Raw genomic sequence first — 18,207 nt, 5'->3', positions numbered from 1 at the left:
GTAGGTATCGATACAATTTATTTTCTTCTGTTTATGGCCTGAATTATTGATATTGCTTTCCAATTAATTTACAGTAAAAAATGCTCACGAGCACATTTGTTAGCAGTGGTTGAGATGCAATAAATGCAGAATTGTTGTGTGAGTTATCGTCTTATTCCTTTTTTTTGTCCTTCAACTACTTCTACAATTCTCGACCGATTCAAACCATTCCGACTTCAACATGTTCCAAAATATCACGCTTCACGGGCTATTATTTATTATTATTTTTCTCACAATTCAACATTTTCACGCCAAAGATCCCCCCCATTCATTTCGATTGCGACATTCTAACTGTTCCGCTTATTCAATATATTTCATTCAGCATTCACATGCAATTTCAACAGAAATTGCTTCATCTAGTTTACATTAAACATGGCCGCCAATACATTTGTTAATAAAACTAAAAGAATTGTTTATGCAGTCCGAGGATTTTTGCTTTTTTTTTTTTTTTTACCAACAAGTGTCTGTCTGTTCTCTATCTCTCGCCCCACTTGAATATCATCGCCGCTTATCTTCAAAGTGGCGCAAAGCCAATCGCGGCCCCCTTTTTTTAAGAGAACGAAAGCGTTCCCACGCTGCGGAGTGCGATCGCACGCCGTTTGATGTTTCCCGTTGCTTACAGCGGATTTCACCTTTTCCCGTCCTTGCCAGTGCGATCACGTTTCACGCCGCCATCAACGTCGCCGGCTCTTTTGGCGACGCCCATCTCGGCCATATATCTAACCGATAGCCCGCTCAGGTTTCAATATCAAACAAAATGCTGGTGGGTTCATCGGGTCCGAGCTGGTAATGTGTCCCCGCTGAAAGGAGATTACTGCTGCCGGCCCCCCCGAAGACGAGGGCTTGTTGCTCGAATTACAGGATGTAGTTCACATGGTGGCGTGATTATCTTTTGTCCCTGCGCATCAGGAGCAGGCTCGTGTTCCCTTCTAACTTGGAAATTAATGTAGACGTGATTTAGAGACTCGCCAATTACCCTTTTGCGCTCCTATTTTTATGAACGTCATAGACGTACCCGAGCAACCATCAGCTCGCTGATTCAGCAATTGTGCTATAATCAATTTGAGGGAGGGAAAAAACATTGCAAATCTTCACAATACCAAAATCCGAATCCCTGCCTGTGCTTCACGTCTCCTTGCAGTTGTTTTCTGTCGCTTCTCCTGGTGGCGGCCGTGGTGTGGAAGATCAAGCAGACTTGCTGGGCGTCACGGCGGCGAGAAGTAAGTGCCCCGTCGTCCAAATTCAAAGATTACACATGATTTCCATGGCTTGGAAATCCAATGTTTTGGTCTGACATTGAGTATCAGGAAGTGGGTTTTGTATCCGCCTGCCACTAATTGATATAAACAATCATAATTGCCATCCTGACTGTGAATCATGCCAGTCTGAAGAATTAAAGTCAGTCAAATAATTAATGCGTGCAGATGGTCTGCCTTCATTAAAATGCCGCTCGCTTAATTTTTTTGGGGACCTCTGTTGGTGTTTGTTTCATCGATTTTATTTTTTATTTTTTTGTCACTGCCCTTCAGCTCCCACATCAAAATAAACAACGAGATGAATCAAAACTTTTATTACTACACAAAGTAGATCATCAAGTTCCGATCTTAGGGATATGTAAACCTACGCGGCACCCGCAAATATATGCCTGTAATTTGCATTGAGGTCATGTGATCGGTGTTGGATCGCGAGCCAAGGGACAAAGGTACGAAGAGACAACAGCTGTAAATGTCACACCGCAGGACGTAGGCGCTGACCTCATTGACGCCACCAGCGTGGAAGGGGCGAGGCGCTGACATTTCGCACCGCGGGACTGAAGCATACGTTCAAAGATGCTTTACGCAACATGCTTGCACTTTTTTGTTCCAGTGTCGAACTCTGGCGGGCAAATGTTTGGGCTCAAGTGCCGCGTTTGTGTTTTTTTTTTTTTTTTTTAAATGGACAGATGGGCCAGGCTATTTGAAGAAAAAGGCTTCAGTATTTTATTTGCTCGATTTTTTTTTTCATGACCTAAAAGAAAAAAAGCAGCCTACGTTTTGTACCTTGACTCATTACCTCCCAAAAAACGTATAAATACGTTCTGTTTTAAATGTCCCAAAGACGTACTTACATGTTTTTTTTATAGGGTTTTATGATGCTGGAGCATACAGAAGGCTTTGATGTAGCCTCTGAACTGAAGAGAAAGCTTAAAGCAATGGTAGTTATTACAAAAACGGCCAACGTGTGGCAGCAGAGTATAAGAGATCAACCAGGGCCATTTTGCAAAAAGGCTCCCCCCCAGTATTTTAAACAGATTTGTGAATAATGATGAAACGTAGCTATTTTCTAATGCTAATTGCTGCAAAACGCAAACAGATAGAAATATACTTTTTTTCCCCGATGAAAGAAGAGACTCTAATCTTTCTTTTGGTAGGTTCCATGTTTTTATAGCAATAGAACACAAAATTGTGTGGGCCTTGCAAAATCAGTCAAAATCCTGTAAAAAGGCCAGGAGCGAAGGCGGTTGCTTCAGTGGAAATGGCTGTGAGTGAATGAGTTAACTCTTTGACTGCCAAAAACTTTAAATAACGTTTAGTAAAATCCTATGGAGGACTGCCAAAGACGTTAAAATACGTTTTTTTCAAAACAGAGGTGAAATTAACCATTTTTTATTGTTGATTACTGAAAAACGGAATAAGGTAGAAACAAACTTTTTTTTCTGATGAAAGATGAGAGTCCAATCTTTCATTTGGTAGTATGTGTGTTTCCATAGTCCAAACACATAATTTTCTGTGGACCTTGAAAGATCAGTCAAAAATGCTTAAATCGGCTGGCACCCACGGCATCCCTTTTCTGAAAACGTCTGGCAGTCAAAGAGTTAATGTACAAGCCCGCATTCTGTGTATAAATGTGTTTTGCAAGCATGCGTGTTGAAAATCAAAAGTTAAGTGCAGTCACAAGTACGTGCACGTATCAATTATGTAAATTCTTCCTTTTAATGCACTTAGTTCTAATGAAGCTTGCTTGATGGGATAATGAGCTTTTATACTTGCGCCGATGCGACTTTCGGACCACCTTACCGGCAACGCGGCTCCCTTCAAGAGCTTCAGTCAACACTTTTTTGCCTTATTTTAATAAGATCAAGCCTTCTCTTACAGAAAAAAATATTCCTAATTCCTCAACTTGGAGAACACTTGTGTGCCTGAGGATTTGAGTTTGAACTTGAGTCATTTCCTCTAAAGTCACCCGATAAGGATTTCACCTTTCGGTTTTTACCTCCCGACAAAGCAGGTATTAATGGGAATTCTCAAGATACACGCAGCCCGAGTCTGCGTCGGGTCTTATCAAATGTGGAACGTGGTGACATTTTATCCTTACTTGATCCACCTCAGTCCTTTTACAAAGAATTTCACGTCGGGCTTGCCAATTTCAGCCAAAATGGATGTACGGCGGCGCCGAGTTTTGGGGAGCGCCCGTGGGGGGGGCGCGCACCGTGACGCAGGAAAAAAACATAAAGTGACCTGCTAAGGTGACGAAAAAGGCTCCGAGGCGGGATGACACTTTTTATAGCGGCCCATGAAAGGAGGGGGAAACGCTGTATTCACCCGACAGATAATTCATGCGCTCACTTGCCAAATTAATCAAGCCGCATATTAATGTGCACTTCTGCTTATCGCGGCGGTGAAAGGCTCCAGCTTGTGTTCTTGACAAAATCACTTGTTAATTGGTTTTACGGACTTCACTCTGGCCTTTTGTCGTTGACTTAAGTTATTCATTTATGGATTCCTTTTCGGTTATTGTGTCGATTGTATTCCCAGCGCATTTTACGCCGTTGCCGGACACGAGCGCTCGCCGACTTTTGCTTCCCCCTCTCCGAGCGCTTTGTCGCTTTAAATTAACCCTGCGGCGTGATAAATAACACTGCGGCTATCTGACATTTAGGATGGATGTTGTTGGATTTGAAGCTTTGGTGTTGGAAATTACAACAACAACAAACAACATTCCTACAATAGCCCTGCAGGCGCACCGACATCTTTCTTTATCTCTCCGAGAAGGGCAAATTTCCTCATTGCTGACCTTCGGCCAGGCCCGGCGGCTTATATTTATAGATGCGATGTCGCTATAAGATGTTTAATAGCAGAGATGTGCGACAATGGGCCGGCTAAAGTTTTGAGGAACGGCGAGTAAAATCAATCTCAATTTCATGCGGCAGATGTCCTTGTTTGACCTCCAACCCCGTTTTCTTTCCTTTTCGATGACAAACTTTTAACATTTTTTTTATATCGTGCTGAAATTGATTCACTTTTGTTGTTTCATATTTTGTTTTGTCGAATGTTTTCATGGGAATGTTTTTTTTTCCACCACTAGTACGTACAATCTATTTATCGAACTCAAGGAATAGCCGCTTATAGCGACGTAATTGTCACGACAGGCTCATTCGTTTCTCAACGCAGCAAACTTAAAAACTCATCGCAAATCCAATAATCAATCACCTTGTAGCTAGCTAATACGTCGGCCTGTTTTGCTATCGATCAACCTCAGCTTTGTAGGATGAGAAGTGTGGCTCTCCTTGTTTTACAGTATTGATTGGCGATGAAGCTATTTTCTGCCCGACAGAAACGCGGCTCAAACCGACAGATGATTGCGTGATTATGGAATATTTTGTATTCGGTTGCTCACTTAAAATTGCGTGAGAGTTGACGGCATGTTTTGCGCTCACAAGTGGGTCACAGGAACGACCTCCAGGTTTTTACAGCATGGGTGTGGTTTGAGTGTTTCCCCATCGATATCCGCTATTGATTTTTAGCTTCACGCCCCGAGGGTTGAGGAATGTCGTTACAGTCCCACTTCCTCATTTTCCACCTCGCTTGTTTCCCACTTGGGAAACATTGAATTTGGATCTCGGGTGCACTTTTTGAACCATTTTGTAGTGCCAATTTTTATTTTTTCACTTTTGTCAAAAGGGCTAGTAAAAAGAGGTTTTTCACACTGTGAAAAAAAACTGAAACCATATTTTATAAAATATTTATTCTTTTTTTTAAAGAATTTTGCAAAATGTATTTGTTCATTTACATAAAAAAAATTATAAGTTATTAATAAACTAGTATGCTTCAAGTATTTACCGTCCATTTACACATAAAGTGAATTGCTTGACAATAAAAAATGAAACCTCAAATTTGTAAGTACATTTTTTAAATGATTGTTGGCATACATTGTTTTTCTGGTCTTTATTCCCCCAGCAACTGATGAGGGAGCGTCAACAAATGGCTAGTCGTCCTTTTGCGTCCGCCGCCGTCGTGCTGGACACGAGAGGAGGAGAACAAACGGAGATGCTACAACCGGTGGCTGACGTAAGTCTTGTACTTCTGTTTTCATGACATTTTTCAAAATTGCTTAGTTTTGCCTGGATAGAAATATTACATAAATATTCACGGTTTGGCATTTGTGTATTTACTGTTTTTTTTTTTTTCTTTCTCCATGCCATTTATAAGTCAGTTATTTGTGGATGTTCCCTGCTCACAGTCAGGCTCAATCCACTGCAAATAATGCCAGTCCACTCTAACTGTACTGTAAAAAAAAAAAATAATAATAATAATAAATAAACAAATAATAGATTTATATTTTTTTTAATAAATAATTATTTTTCATGAATAATTGATTTAGTTAGTGAAAATGATAGAATAAAACATCAGCGAAACAAACATAAAAAAATATATATTTTACTCCCCAATAGGTCATTACAAAATTAACTAAATTAATTGAAAAAACGTTTCCTTTTTGTTGGTCTTACCAATGAATGACCTGACCGTCTGTCTCTGTTTTACAAATTAAAGTTTGTCCCCTGTTTATTATGACTTGTCCTCTGCAACCATTGCTGCCAATTAAATCCTTTTATTTTTTAGTTAAAATAATAATAATAATAATAATAAGCATAGAGACATCCTCAGTATATTCTAAAGAGAAAGGTCTTTTTTTCTTTCTTTTTTTTGTAAGTTAAAGTCAAAAAAAAAAAAAACAATCCTCTGACCCTTTCTTCCAATCATTTAAATACATCACACACAAAACAGAAAAGAAATCTTGAAGGAAGTACAGCGGCGGTCTCAATGTCACTGGGGATAAAAGCGTAGCTGGAAGCAATAAAAGGGAGCCACATGCTCAAATTGACATCAGAGGAGCAACAGTGGTTTCCTCCGCCAAGGCTGTGTCACCTGCCGCCGAGAGAAATAAAATCACTGTGGCAACCAGCGAGGAGGCACTACATTAGCCATTAGTGTATTGCTGAGCGCTGCTCGCCGCCCATTACGCCATCGTGAAGGGCAGCGGAAAGAACAGGAGAGGAGAACAACAATGCTTCTTTGCTCTCTGAGTGCAATTCATTGCTGCAGTCTGAATCCACAACCTCACCCCCACCCCACCCCCCCAAAAAATAAAAATAAAATAATCGTGAGCTATTTGTGAGTGTAACATTAATTATAGCCAAATTAGTTCCGCGAGTTTGTGTCCGTCCCATTTCGGACGCCTGGCAAAAGCTGTTTGTTTGTCAGAGCGCATTAAGGAAAAAAGGTTTGCGCCCACTGGAGACAATTGCGGTAAACACTGTCCCAAGCTGTTGTGGAAATGATAACCGCAGGAAAAAAAAAGAATCCTGCGTCCTCTGTTTGTTGACCCTCACAAGATGCGGCGTGAACCAGCAACCGTCTTTCACTTTCAATGCCCGTGCGTCGTTTTTAAGGAAGTTGCCAACGCACTTGAGAACAAACACGTCTGAAACATCAACGGCTCTTTTTCTGGAGTGTCATAATTATACACTATAAAACAAAATTACACAGTATATCTGTAACATTGCCCTGCAGACACACTCGTTTGTCTTTTTTATATGGTTGATGCAAGTTAATGCTTCAAAGCTTGTTTGGGAGCAGGAGAAATACAGCAAATCCCAGGAGGGTAAAAAAACAACAGCAAAACTCCTTTTGATCTTCATTTGCTTTTTCTAGTGTTGATGGAGAACTCAATTTATTCAAATATATTTTTTGCGTGGAAAAGAAATCTTACAAAAAATGTTTTGTGCGAATGAAGTGCTGCGTCCACGAACGAAAAAACAATCCATTCAATTGAGGACCACACATCTACGGAAAAACGTGTTTTGATTTCCATTTGCTTTCTCTAGTAACAAAGGAGAACTAAATTTAGTACAATTTTTTTTTTACATGGAAAAAAAATATTTTGATTTAATATTTTTGCTAATGAAGTGCTGCATCCACAAATGAAAATACAATCCACACATCTACCGAAAAACTTGTTTTGATTTCAATTTGCTTTTTCTTGTAACGAAGGAGAACTAAATTTATTTCAAAAACATATCTTTATTTTGCAGGGGGGGGGGAATCTGACAATTTTTTCTTTGTTAATGAAGTGCTGCGTCCACGAATGAAAAAACAATCCATTCAATTGAGGACCACACATCTACGGAAAAACGTGTTTTGATTTCCATTTGCTTTCTCTAGTAACAAAGGAGAACTAAATTTAGTACAAATTTTTTTTTGCATGGAAAAAATACATTTTGATTTAATATTTTTGCTAATGAAGTGCTGCATCCACAAATGAAAATACAATCCACACATCTACCGAAAAACTTGTTTTGATTTCTATTTGCTTTTTCTAGTAACGAAGGAGAACTAAATTTATTTCAAAAACATATCTTTATTTTGCAGGGGGGGGAAATCTGACAATTTTTTCTTTGCTAATGAAGTGCTGCGTCCACGAATGAAAAAACAATCCATTCAATTGAGGACCACACATCTACGGAAAAACGTGTTTTGATTTCCTTTTGCTTTCTCTAGTAACAAAGGAGAACTAAAATTTTTTTTTTTTTTAAATTTGCATGGAAAAAAATCATTTGTATTTAATATTTTTGCTAATGAAGTGCTGCATCCACAAATGAAAATACAATCCACACATCTACAGAAAAACTTGCTTTTCCTAGTAACGAAGGAGAACTAAATTTATTTCAAAAACATATCTTTATTTTGCAGGGGGCGGGAAATCTGACAATTTTTTTTTTTGCTAATGAAGTGCTGCGTCCACGAATGAAAATACAATCTATTCAATTGTGAAGACCTCACATCTACCGAAAAACTTGTTTCGATTTTCATTTGCTTTCTCCAGTAACAAAAGAGAAAAGTTTTTTTTTTTGCATAGGGAAAAAAAATCTGACAATTTTTTTTACTAATCAAGTGCTGCGTCCACGAATGAAAATATAATCCAATCAGTTGAGCACCACACATGTACCAAGGTCCTTCAACGGAAAAACTGCATCCCTGTACAAGGTTTTGAGGCTCCTCATCCATGATTTTTTTTTTTTTTTACCGAACCACAAAAACATGACATGATTGTCAAAGAAGAAATCGATGACTTAGTAAACTGTCGTTGCCATGGCGACAGCAGCAACGCCGTTGTCCTCATTCCAGGCAATTGCACCATCCAAAACGGCTATTTTAAAGTCAAACCGACCACATTATTGCTTTCAAATCCTACGTGTGTGCTGTCGGCTAATTTTAAACACTGCTGAGTCAAGCGATCCGATTATTTGATGGCATTGTTTGGCAGCAGCTTGAAGGTGAACCGTATAAACATAAAGCTCCTCCTTTTTTTTCTTTTTTTTTTTGCCGCTTTTTTTTTTACAAGCCTAATTGCTCAGCATCTGGCGTCACTTAACTGTTGGAAATACTGGTTGATGTCAAAGAGGACACTGACAACACATTTTACTGACCGCCTGTTTGTATCGACAGCTTGTTGCCACTACAATTTAGGACTTTATTTAATTTATTTTTTCACTGACTGAATCAGTTTTGTCGGAAGAGCGGAATTTGGTCCTCATGCAAAAAATTGTCTTGAATGTTAACATTGAGCAAAGAAAAGTTCCACTTTTGCGTTGTGTTTTGGAAAAGCTGTAATGACGTCTCACCAAGTGATCCGTAATGCGCTGGATTCTGATTTATCGTTAGCGTGAGACAATTTAGGCCCACTTTTCTCTTCTTTTTTTTTTTTGCGGGAATGTAGCTACTCATTAGCGGGGATCACCTGAGTGCTCGCGAAGCCGACTGACAAGTTGATTGCCCTCGGATGCCGGCGCAAGACGGAGCACGTTGCCAAATCCGTCAGCGCTGCGCCCGAGCGGACGCACGCTAATGTTTTCCCGGCGTCACGTGACCTCATTGCCTTCGCCTGGAATCGCACATCAATATTCATATTCCGTGACGGAAACATATTTTCTATCTCGCGCACGCAGTTGGATTTAATTTGACTTCCCTTGTGTTTACATCCATTTTGACTTATTCATCGCAGTGTATTTATGGATATTGTTCATAACGAGAGTGTGGGGCCATTTTGCTCTTCGGGCCGTTTCAGTCCTCCGAGGGCCAGACGAACTTTATGAGAAATAGGATGCAATTAAAGGCTGACGAAAGTGAATCATAATCATCCGGAAGTGGCAGACACATGAAAGTTGTGGGGAATTAATGACTATTGAAAAGATTAAAAAAGTTGACTAATTTGCTCCCAGAATCGTATAAATATGTTCTATTTTAAACATTACCACACTCCCAAAGACGTATTTATACGTTTTATTTTATTTTTTTATGCTAGAGCATACAGAAAGCTTTGATGCAGCCTCTGAACTGGAGAATGTTTGACGCAGCGGTAGTTATTACAAAAACGGCCAGCAGGTGGCAGCAAAGTAAAAGAGATCAACCGGGGCCATGTTGCAACAAGCTGTTTTCCCCCACAGTTACGTATAAATATGTTTTTAATACTTTGTCCTTCACTCCCAAAAAAACGTATTTACACTTTTTTTTTATGCTAGAGCATAACAGAAGGCTTTGATGCAGCTTCTAACACGAAAAGGTTGCTTAAAGCATTGATAGTTATTACAAATAACGGCCGGCTGGTGGCAGAAGAGTATAAGAGATCAACCAGGGCCATGTTGCAACGAGCTCTTTTTGACAGTGTTTTCACCGGGAATGTGAATATCGATTAAACGTATTATGATAATTACTATTCTAATGTCCATTATTACAAAACGGAAACAGAAACAAATATACTTTTTTTTTTCTGATGAAAGAAGAGACGCTAATCTTTCGTCTTTATAGCAATAGAACACAATATTCTGTGGATTTTTGCAAAATCTGTCGAAATCCAGTAAAACAGCCGGGAGCGAAGGGGGTTGCTTCAGTGAAAATGGCTGGGAGCGAATGAGTTCAAATAAATTGGTAAGCTTACAAAAGTGTTGCAAAAAAACATGAAGTACTCTTTCAGTATACCCAAAAGAATAAATGGACTACAAACAGAAACTAATCAGTCCCTCAGCACACATTCTTGTTTTCGGACAGTCCGCCTCTGAGTCCTCCGTCATCGCAATTTGGAGCCCGGCAGACACAAAAAGAAGTCAATTGTGGTCAGACGTGTTATTATTCCTCAATCTGTCCCAAACGCGCCACGCGCACAAAAATAACCCTTGACGTTCATTGTCAGGATGACATGTTTTTTTCACGCTTGAGACACGAGCACTTTTCTGGCTATCAAGTCTTAAGTGTTGGCTTTCACAACAACGCGACTGGCAGGCAGAGGGACACGCGAGCGTTCTTGCCGTCTTCGTCGTTGTTGTTGTTGTTGTGCGACCAATTAAAGCGTCGGTCCCGGGGGAAGGGGGCGGGGCGCGATAGATTTGACTGTCTAGCTGTCCGAAAGGTTCATTTGCCAGCCGCTGCGCGCGTTAATTAGCTTCGGAAAACTTGATTGGCAAACCACGGGTTTCGCGCATCGGCTGCGGCGGCTCTCCTTTCCCACCTGCTGGGGCATGGGGAACACTTTTTCGCTTATTGTTTAGCGTCATTTGTTTATCCATTCAATTGTGTTATTTTTCATGTACTTTCCTCCACAGTGTGCGCCCAAACCCGTTGCCATGGAGCCGTGTTCCGGAGGCAAAGCTGCCGTGTTGACGGTCCTCATGCGGCTGCCGTCGGGTTCCACCAATTTGCCTCCGCCCGGCCAGTCAGGTAGCAAAACATTTTCTTGCAATTTCATTTGAATTGGACGGATTTAGGGCCGATTAGCGGTGCCGATATTTGGCGTTTTGACAAATAGACAAATATTTTTTTTACGAATAAAAGCCGATAAAGCTCTGGTATCTGGTGAATGCTTGCGAATGTAGCAAATTTAGGGTTTTCATTAGGGTAGACAGTTTTTTACTTGACATTTGGAACATATTTAGACTATTTTTCACTGTCTGCTAAGATCTTTTGAAACCTTTTACGAACCCTGACTGAAACACCAAATTAGCATTTGTCGCTCATGGATTTATTTAAATTTCCACTTTATAAAAATGATGCTACACTAAAAAATAAATCATAAAATAAATTAAGAAATTATGTTGAATTTTTTTTTTTATTTAGCTGACCACATGCTGATCAAAGCTCCCTGGATTTTTTTGTTATAATTTTTAAACAAAGCTGTCTACTTTTTATACGTTAAAATGAAAAGATTTTTATTTTGACGCTAATATTTTCTCTTTTACTACAAATAAATATAGTTTTGAAATATCGTCAATCGTTCTCCTTGATTACTAATAATCGGCATCGACCTTGAAAAAAAACGTATCGGCCTATCACTAACTTAGAGTTCAACGCCTTTATCATTTTTTTGTTTGGTTATACAGAAAAATGGTGAGTATGACGGCGTATTAGGGCCACGTTATAAATATATTTTTTTAGACGCTGAGGGCAATATTCTGAGAAAAAAACTCACTTTAACTTTATAAAGTTTATAAGTGTATAAAATTTGCGAGAATTTGTTGGCGGTTAATGGGACAGTGTTTAGAAAATGAAATGGCAGAATGGAGACGGATTCATTCTTAATTTAGACTTTATACACGCCAACTTGAGCGACAACACTTCCTGATTCCCTATCAGCTGACTAAACACTAACCAATCAGAAGCCAGCATACTTTAGGTCAATGCAAGTGAATGACGGAGAGCAGCAGATTCGACACATCAACTTAGCTACTTGTACAAAAAAAAAAAAAAAAATGTATGAATGTGTAAATAATAATTTGGGAAACATAAATGTACAAGTAAATATTTATTTTACCAAATTAGCTACTTTATTATTTAAAAAAAAATATATCTCAAATTTGCCACTTTTGCAAGTTTTTTTCTCTGAATATTGCCCCCGCCTTCTAAATTTTTTATTTCTTTTTTTATACGTGGCCCTAATACGCCGTCGTAGGTGAGCGACAAAGTGACGGGTCGAAATGATGGTCCACCATTTGTGTCGCCCCACCAAAACAGGCCTGATCGTCGCCAGCGCCCTGATCGACATCTCCCAGCAAAAAGCATCCGATTTTAAGGAGAAGTCGCAGGCGTTAAAGAACCGCAAGGCCCTGGCGCCGACACATCAGGGCACCTGCGTCTGAGCGCCACCTTTTGCCGCCACGCTGCCTCCGAACCGTCGCGGGTTCCCGGCGGGACCACTTTCCCTTTGTGGTGAGACGGGGACGAGAGCCTGTTTGTCTGTGACCGAAATATTTCCAAGGGGGATCGAAATGAAGAACCACAGCGCAACTGTACTTAACTGTACCTGCCACGAAGGACTTTGAGAACCTTGCAGGACGTAAAAAGCTGGAAACGGAGGATTTTTTTTTTTTGGGGGGTTTAAAGCTTCACTTGTTTGTGTTCCTTTTTGCTCGGCATGAGTGAAAAAGCTAATCGCTATGCAGTTCATTTGAAGCTAAAGCTGGCCGACGCCTGTTAAATGCTGCCTATTGTTTATTATTTCTTTTTTTTTTTTTTTTTGCACGCCCACAAGTGTTTTTCACGGTGCTAAAAAGCTCCACCGGTTTGCCGCCTGAAGGAACTCGGCGCACTACAATCGCACCGTTTTGTCACTTTTAGCATTTAATGTAGATACAAAACTGGAAAAATCTTGCCTCAGTGTTCTGTTTGGTTGCTTTTGGGCCGTTTTTGGGGGACACGGAGGCGACGTCGTCCACTTGAAGCAAAGGACATTCTGCTTCCCGGCTGACCCCACTGTTACCTTTTTTGTATTGCCGGCCGAAAAGCGGAGGTCAGAATTTTCCAAGCTGTTACAGTGTTTGCTTTTGAACAAACGTGAGTCTTTTGTCACTCTCCTCTCTTGATATTTCCTGTGGTTTTGTCCGCTTTCAAAGACAGATTGGGCCAGATATTTTTCATTTATCCCTTATTATATTTACCAAACTATTGTGAAGAAGAGCATTTCTGTTGATTGTTTTGATATTTAATACGATTCCTGTGTAATAGCACATTGAAAGAAATTTTGATAGTAGGTTGTTTATGAAATAAATGCTGTTTGTTTTTTTAAACCCCCCCCCTCCCCTCGGGCATTGTTGTCGCAAACAACGGTCATTATGTTGCATCGTATGTAAGCTAACATGTTCCTTATCGTGTGTGTTTGTGCCGTGTCATTACACAGGAATCCGGGTCTCGCTGGAAACTAAAAGGAAAAAAAAAATAAAGAAAAGCAAGAGATGAGAGGAGAGACTGCTTGTCAGTGGTCATCGATGTGTTTTAAGGAGGAAACGACGTGATGGTATATGAACTCATTTGCTCCCAAAAACATATAAATACGTTCTATTTGAAATACCACCGGTGTTCCAAAGACGTATTTATACGTTTTTTTTTTTTTTTTTAATTTTATGCTAGAGCATACAGATGCGGCCTCTGAACTGCAGAGAACGGTCGAAGCAAAAACGGCCAGCGGGTGGTAGCAGAGTATAAGAGATCAACCAGGGCCACATTGCAAAAAAAGCTCATTTACCCACAGATTTGTGAATAATGATGAAACTTAGCTGTATTCTAATGCTAATTGCTGCAAAACGTAAACAGATAGAAATATACTTTTTTTTCCTGATGAAAGAAGAGACTCTAATCTTTCTTTTGGTAGGCTCCATGTTTTTATAGCAATAGAACACAATATTCTGTGGGGCTTGCAAAATCAGTCAAAATCGACTAAGCCGGGAGCAAAGGGGGTTGCTTCAGTGAAAATAGCTGGGAGTGAATGAGTTAAAAAAAGAAAAGAAAAACGTCAGTTTTTTTTTGTTGTTGCTTATGTCACGGAATGCATGTTTCTTTTCCTCTTTTTGAAAGAACATGTCTAATTAAAACATAAGTAGGTGCAGATGTCAACATTCTATGGTGTGGAATTCCCATGTTTTTATAAATACAAGATGTCGATTGATTGCGTGTTCCTTGCAACTGTTCACACTTTTTTCAGCTCGTCATTGCGAGATCTCTCTTGATTTTCAGTTTTATCCACATTTAAATGCCATAAGTTCTTCCTCCTTTTGGCCCGCCCGCTTTACAAACGTGGGTAAGTTGCTTTTGTGTAAATGCACTCAAAAGTCGCAAGAGACAGGGCCACCTTGGCGGAGGTAACAAAAGATTGCCGTTTAAATCAATGTGAATTACACTCTACAGCAAGGTCAGTCCTTTTTGCTTCTCCTTATTCATGTGCCGTGTCTTTTTTTGCAACGTTACGGCGCCGCTCGGAAGCAAAGCAATGAAGGGCAAGTCATCTTTTAACTGGCGAAAGGAACATCCACATTACGGCCGAACCAATAGAAAGTTTACACTGATGATAAATGATAGCAAGCGTCAAACTTGAACTGGAGGCCACTTTTTGGTGTCTGGACACGTTTTACAAATCTTTATATTGTATATAAGTAGAAGTCAGGCGATTTAAATTTTTAATCTTAATTAATTGCATGACTTCAATAGTTAACTTATGATTAATCGCACATTTTATATTGTTCTCAATGTGCAATAAAATGTACAACCATTTTTTTCAAAGTTTTCATAATGTTAACATAAAAGTGGAATTTTTTTTAATAGAAATATGGCTGCATTTTTTAGTCCTTGATACAGTAATTATACGGTAATCATAATTCATAAGGTCATTAAGATGTACTGTACTGTAAAAAAAAAAAACAAGCATGATATTCATTTGTGTTGAATTCATTTTTCTGCCACTAGATGGCATAGTTGCATTTGTTAGACAGTGATAGCTCAGTGCATTTTTCTTTCCATATTAAGAGCAATCTAATCTTTAACATGAAGTAACTTGTGAAATTATGCACATTTTTAAAATTGTAAAATACAACTTGACTCCAGTCTCCACAAATACATGCATTATTATTAAATGTTTTACTACTAAATTGACACGACTGGAATTCCCCCAGTAAAGGCTTTCCAAGTCATTAATCACTCATTCAAAAAAATTGTGTGGCGTTCAAGGAACTTTGACTCAAAATTGACGCACTGCTGCATTCGAGGATGGTCGGAAGTCGGATATATACGAGTTTATTTTCTTTTTCCTAGTTCCGACCTGAAAGCGTTCAAGGCAAAAGTAAACAAAAAATGGCGGCTAGTGATAAATTGTTTTTTATTTTGGTCCTCAAACTCATTTTGACCACCAGCAAACTTGCCTTCAAGCAATTTTGCTTAATTTATTGTTTTTAATCTTATTTCCTAAACATTACATTCAGCTGAGTAGTTCACCGTATAATTTCATGCCGCGAGATAGCGGCATACTCTCACGTACGTTGTTACGTGAAGTTATGCCGAATATTTATGAATGAAGAAAGCCATCTGGTTTTATACTCGATTAAATTGTGTTTTACTATTCACGGTCTGTGTTTCTAACGGAGGTCGCCATTGTAGAGTGACGTCACTTGTAGTCCGCCCGAGACGTCGGGGTACGTTCCCGTACACACTTCCTGGTTTGAACTCGAAAAAAAGCCCGACTTCCGATCATCCGCGAATGCTGCCATTTGGTGACAATTTGTTCATAATACAACATCTCAAAATGCTTTTATATTTTATCCTCTTTATTTCTGTACGCGCTGTATAAAGTGACCTCATGTTGTTAAACGAAGGTGCGCCGCCCGCCAGAACGTTCCTAAGAAATGACGTCATCTTCCAATTTCGGAAGGCATCTCAAGGGGCTAAAAGCAGAAATAGGGTGAGTCACTTGTGATGAGGGAAGGAGATCATTCTGCCAATTTGACTCCTAGAAATCCCATCACAGGACAAGCCAAGCAAACTATTGGAGCGCCTTTTCAAATGATTTGACACCCGAGCCGCGTTTTTATCATTTCAGTGTTGGCTACACTGAACATCAAACTTGTCGAGTCAGGTGACGCCAGCTTGTATTTCTTTTTTTTTTATTTGGATTTACATACAACACTTAACGAGCCAAAGAAACGACTTGGCAAAAGCTGTAAATTTATTTCATGAGGCGTCTGACCTCACGTTACCCTCGTGTGCAGTGCACCAACCCCTTTTGTAAAAAAAAAAAAAAAAAAAAAATCCCATCATGCTTTGCTGCAATACCTCCTCATTTATCATTGTTGACGCTCTTAAAAAGTACTCAGCTGACAAACATAATAAAAAAAAAAAGATGCAACTTTTATGTGTCATTTTGCGTGAGTACTTTTCCCATATCATAATTACATCTACTGTTTTTACAGCCGTTGTGGCAGCCGCCCTCAGGCTTCCGTCTGCGCCGCGATTGGCATCTGCTAGCTTATCGCAGACTGCTTCGCTCGCGCCGCGGACGATACATTTTAGAGCATTTGACATGTTGCGTATCAGGAGGTGTCACAAACTGGTGTCGTCGGTCTCAATAGTGGTTTGGTTTGGACCTATTCTTTAGGAACACGCGAGAGATGACATGACACACACTTCATGATTTTTGGGGGGGGCGAAAATTTATTGAACTCATTCACTCACTGCCAATGACGGCTATAGACGTCAAAAATTAATTTGAACTATTTCTATTAGTTTCACATTTTTCCCCACTTTTTGTTAACAAGAGTATGGTGTTTGGTCACGAAGGCTTTTGTCGCCCAAAAGTTTCAAAAGGCGAGCGTTCCATCTGAGGATTCAGATGGGAAAGCAATCCAAAGAAAGTTTTAGCCGCTTTCTTAAAGGTCATCATCTAGGTCTTATCTACGTTTTTTTTTTTTTTTGAGGGCTTTATAAAGTTTTCTCTTTCTATGTAGACTGTAGTCGCGGCTTATTTCTTCCTTATCTGTGCTCCTGAATGCCACTGGAGAGATCCAAATGTGCGATTCCCATGCTTAAAAGGCAGGTGCATCATTTAAAAGAAAAAAAAAAAAACGAATCAAGTCCTCCAGAGAAGGGTTGTGGTAGTCAAAATTTCAGTAATTAGGTGTCACAGGGGTAAAGTTTTTTTTTTTGTGTGCTATATTTCACGTTTTTTAACTGTTTTATTTATTGTAATTTGTTTTTAACTTTTCTCTTTTGATATATAAAGTGCATCGCAAATGAAATGTATTGTTGTAGTTATTATTATTTGTGTCTATATTGCAACATTTTCCGGAGATTTTTTATTAGTTTTGTGTGACGTCATTTTTAATATTAGCACGCATTGACAATGTGCTTAATAGTACTCACGCACGGACACACGCACTCGTGTTGTGTCTCATCCAAAGCGCGTCCATCCGCAGTGGCCATCTTGTCACCATGCCCGACACGTAGAGGACATTCTGTGTCTTTTTGGAGCTGCTGGCACGTCTAATAAATCTTATGTGCTCTCTCTTGGTCCAGTAGTCCATCACTGTGTTAAAGCAGGTGGGCCATATTCTTGACCAGACATCCCCCCCCCGTCCCCCCTCCCTTCCCCACATCATCCCACCTGACTGTCTCCTCTACAGTCTGTCCTCTATCCTGGCTGGCGTCCTTGTCCGCCTCCGTCTTCTCTGATGTGACGTGACTGACAATAATGGAAACTCCGTGAACGGCTGCGGAAAAAGCCACCGTGTAAGTCAGAAGTGTTGTTTTTATGTATTAGAACCCCCCCGTTTAGTTTTGGTGTTTTTATTTTATTTTAAATTGTATTTATGTACAATATCCATGAAAGTCCGAAGAGACAAAATACGCGTTTACTCTTAAGTCGATGCTAGCTAAAGCCGATGCTAATTTCACATTACGTAAGCATAACATTATTTTTTGTAAACTACGTTACAAACTTTAGCTAAATTACATTAAGGATTAAAAAAAAATCATTAAGCTAGCAGACTCGTTAGAAAATATCCAAGATATAGTTCAAGTTTTGGTTTTATGTGCCATTTTTAAA

At 39.6% G+C, this 18,207-nt stretch overlaps 1 protein-coding gene across 1 annotated transcript in view; it reads left to right on the top strand.

Moving 5' to 3' along the window:
* The window catches only part of atrnl1b (attractin-like 1b), a 54,734-nt gene extending 40,493 nt beyond the window's left edge, over positions 1-14,241 (top strand). Inside the window, exons 26-29 of the mRNA XM_077549845.1 lie at positions 1,181-1,259; positions 5,256-5,366; positions 10,955-11,069; positions 12,360-14,241. Of these exons, the coding sequence (XP_077405971.1) occupies positions 1,181-1,259; positions 5,256-5,366; positions 10,955-11,069; positions 12,360-12,484 (430 nt within the window). The 3' untranslated portion in view covers positions 12,485-14,241. The remainder of the gene's footprint in view (positions 1-1,180; positions 1,260-5,255; positions 5,367-10,954; positions 11,070-12,359) is intronic.
* Positions 14,242-18,207: the final 3,966 nt, after the last annotated feature.

The sequence above is a fragment of the Vanacampus margaritifer genome, chromosome 18 (genome assembly GCF_051991255.1).
Source record: "Vanacampus margaritifer isolate UIUO_Vmar chromosome 18, RoL_Vmar_1.0, whole genome shotgun sequence".
NCBI lineage: Eukaryota > Metazoa > Chordata > Actinopteri > Syngnathiformes > Syngnathidae > Vanacampus > Vanacampus margaritifer.
This window is presented reverse-complemented; position numbering and strand designations above follow the sequence as displayed.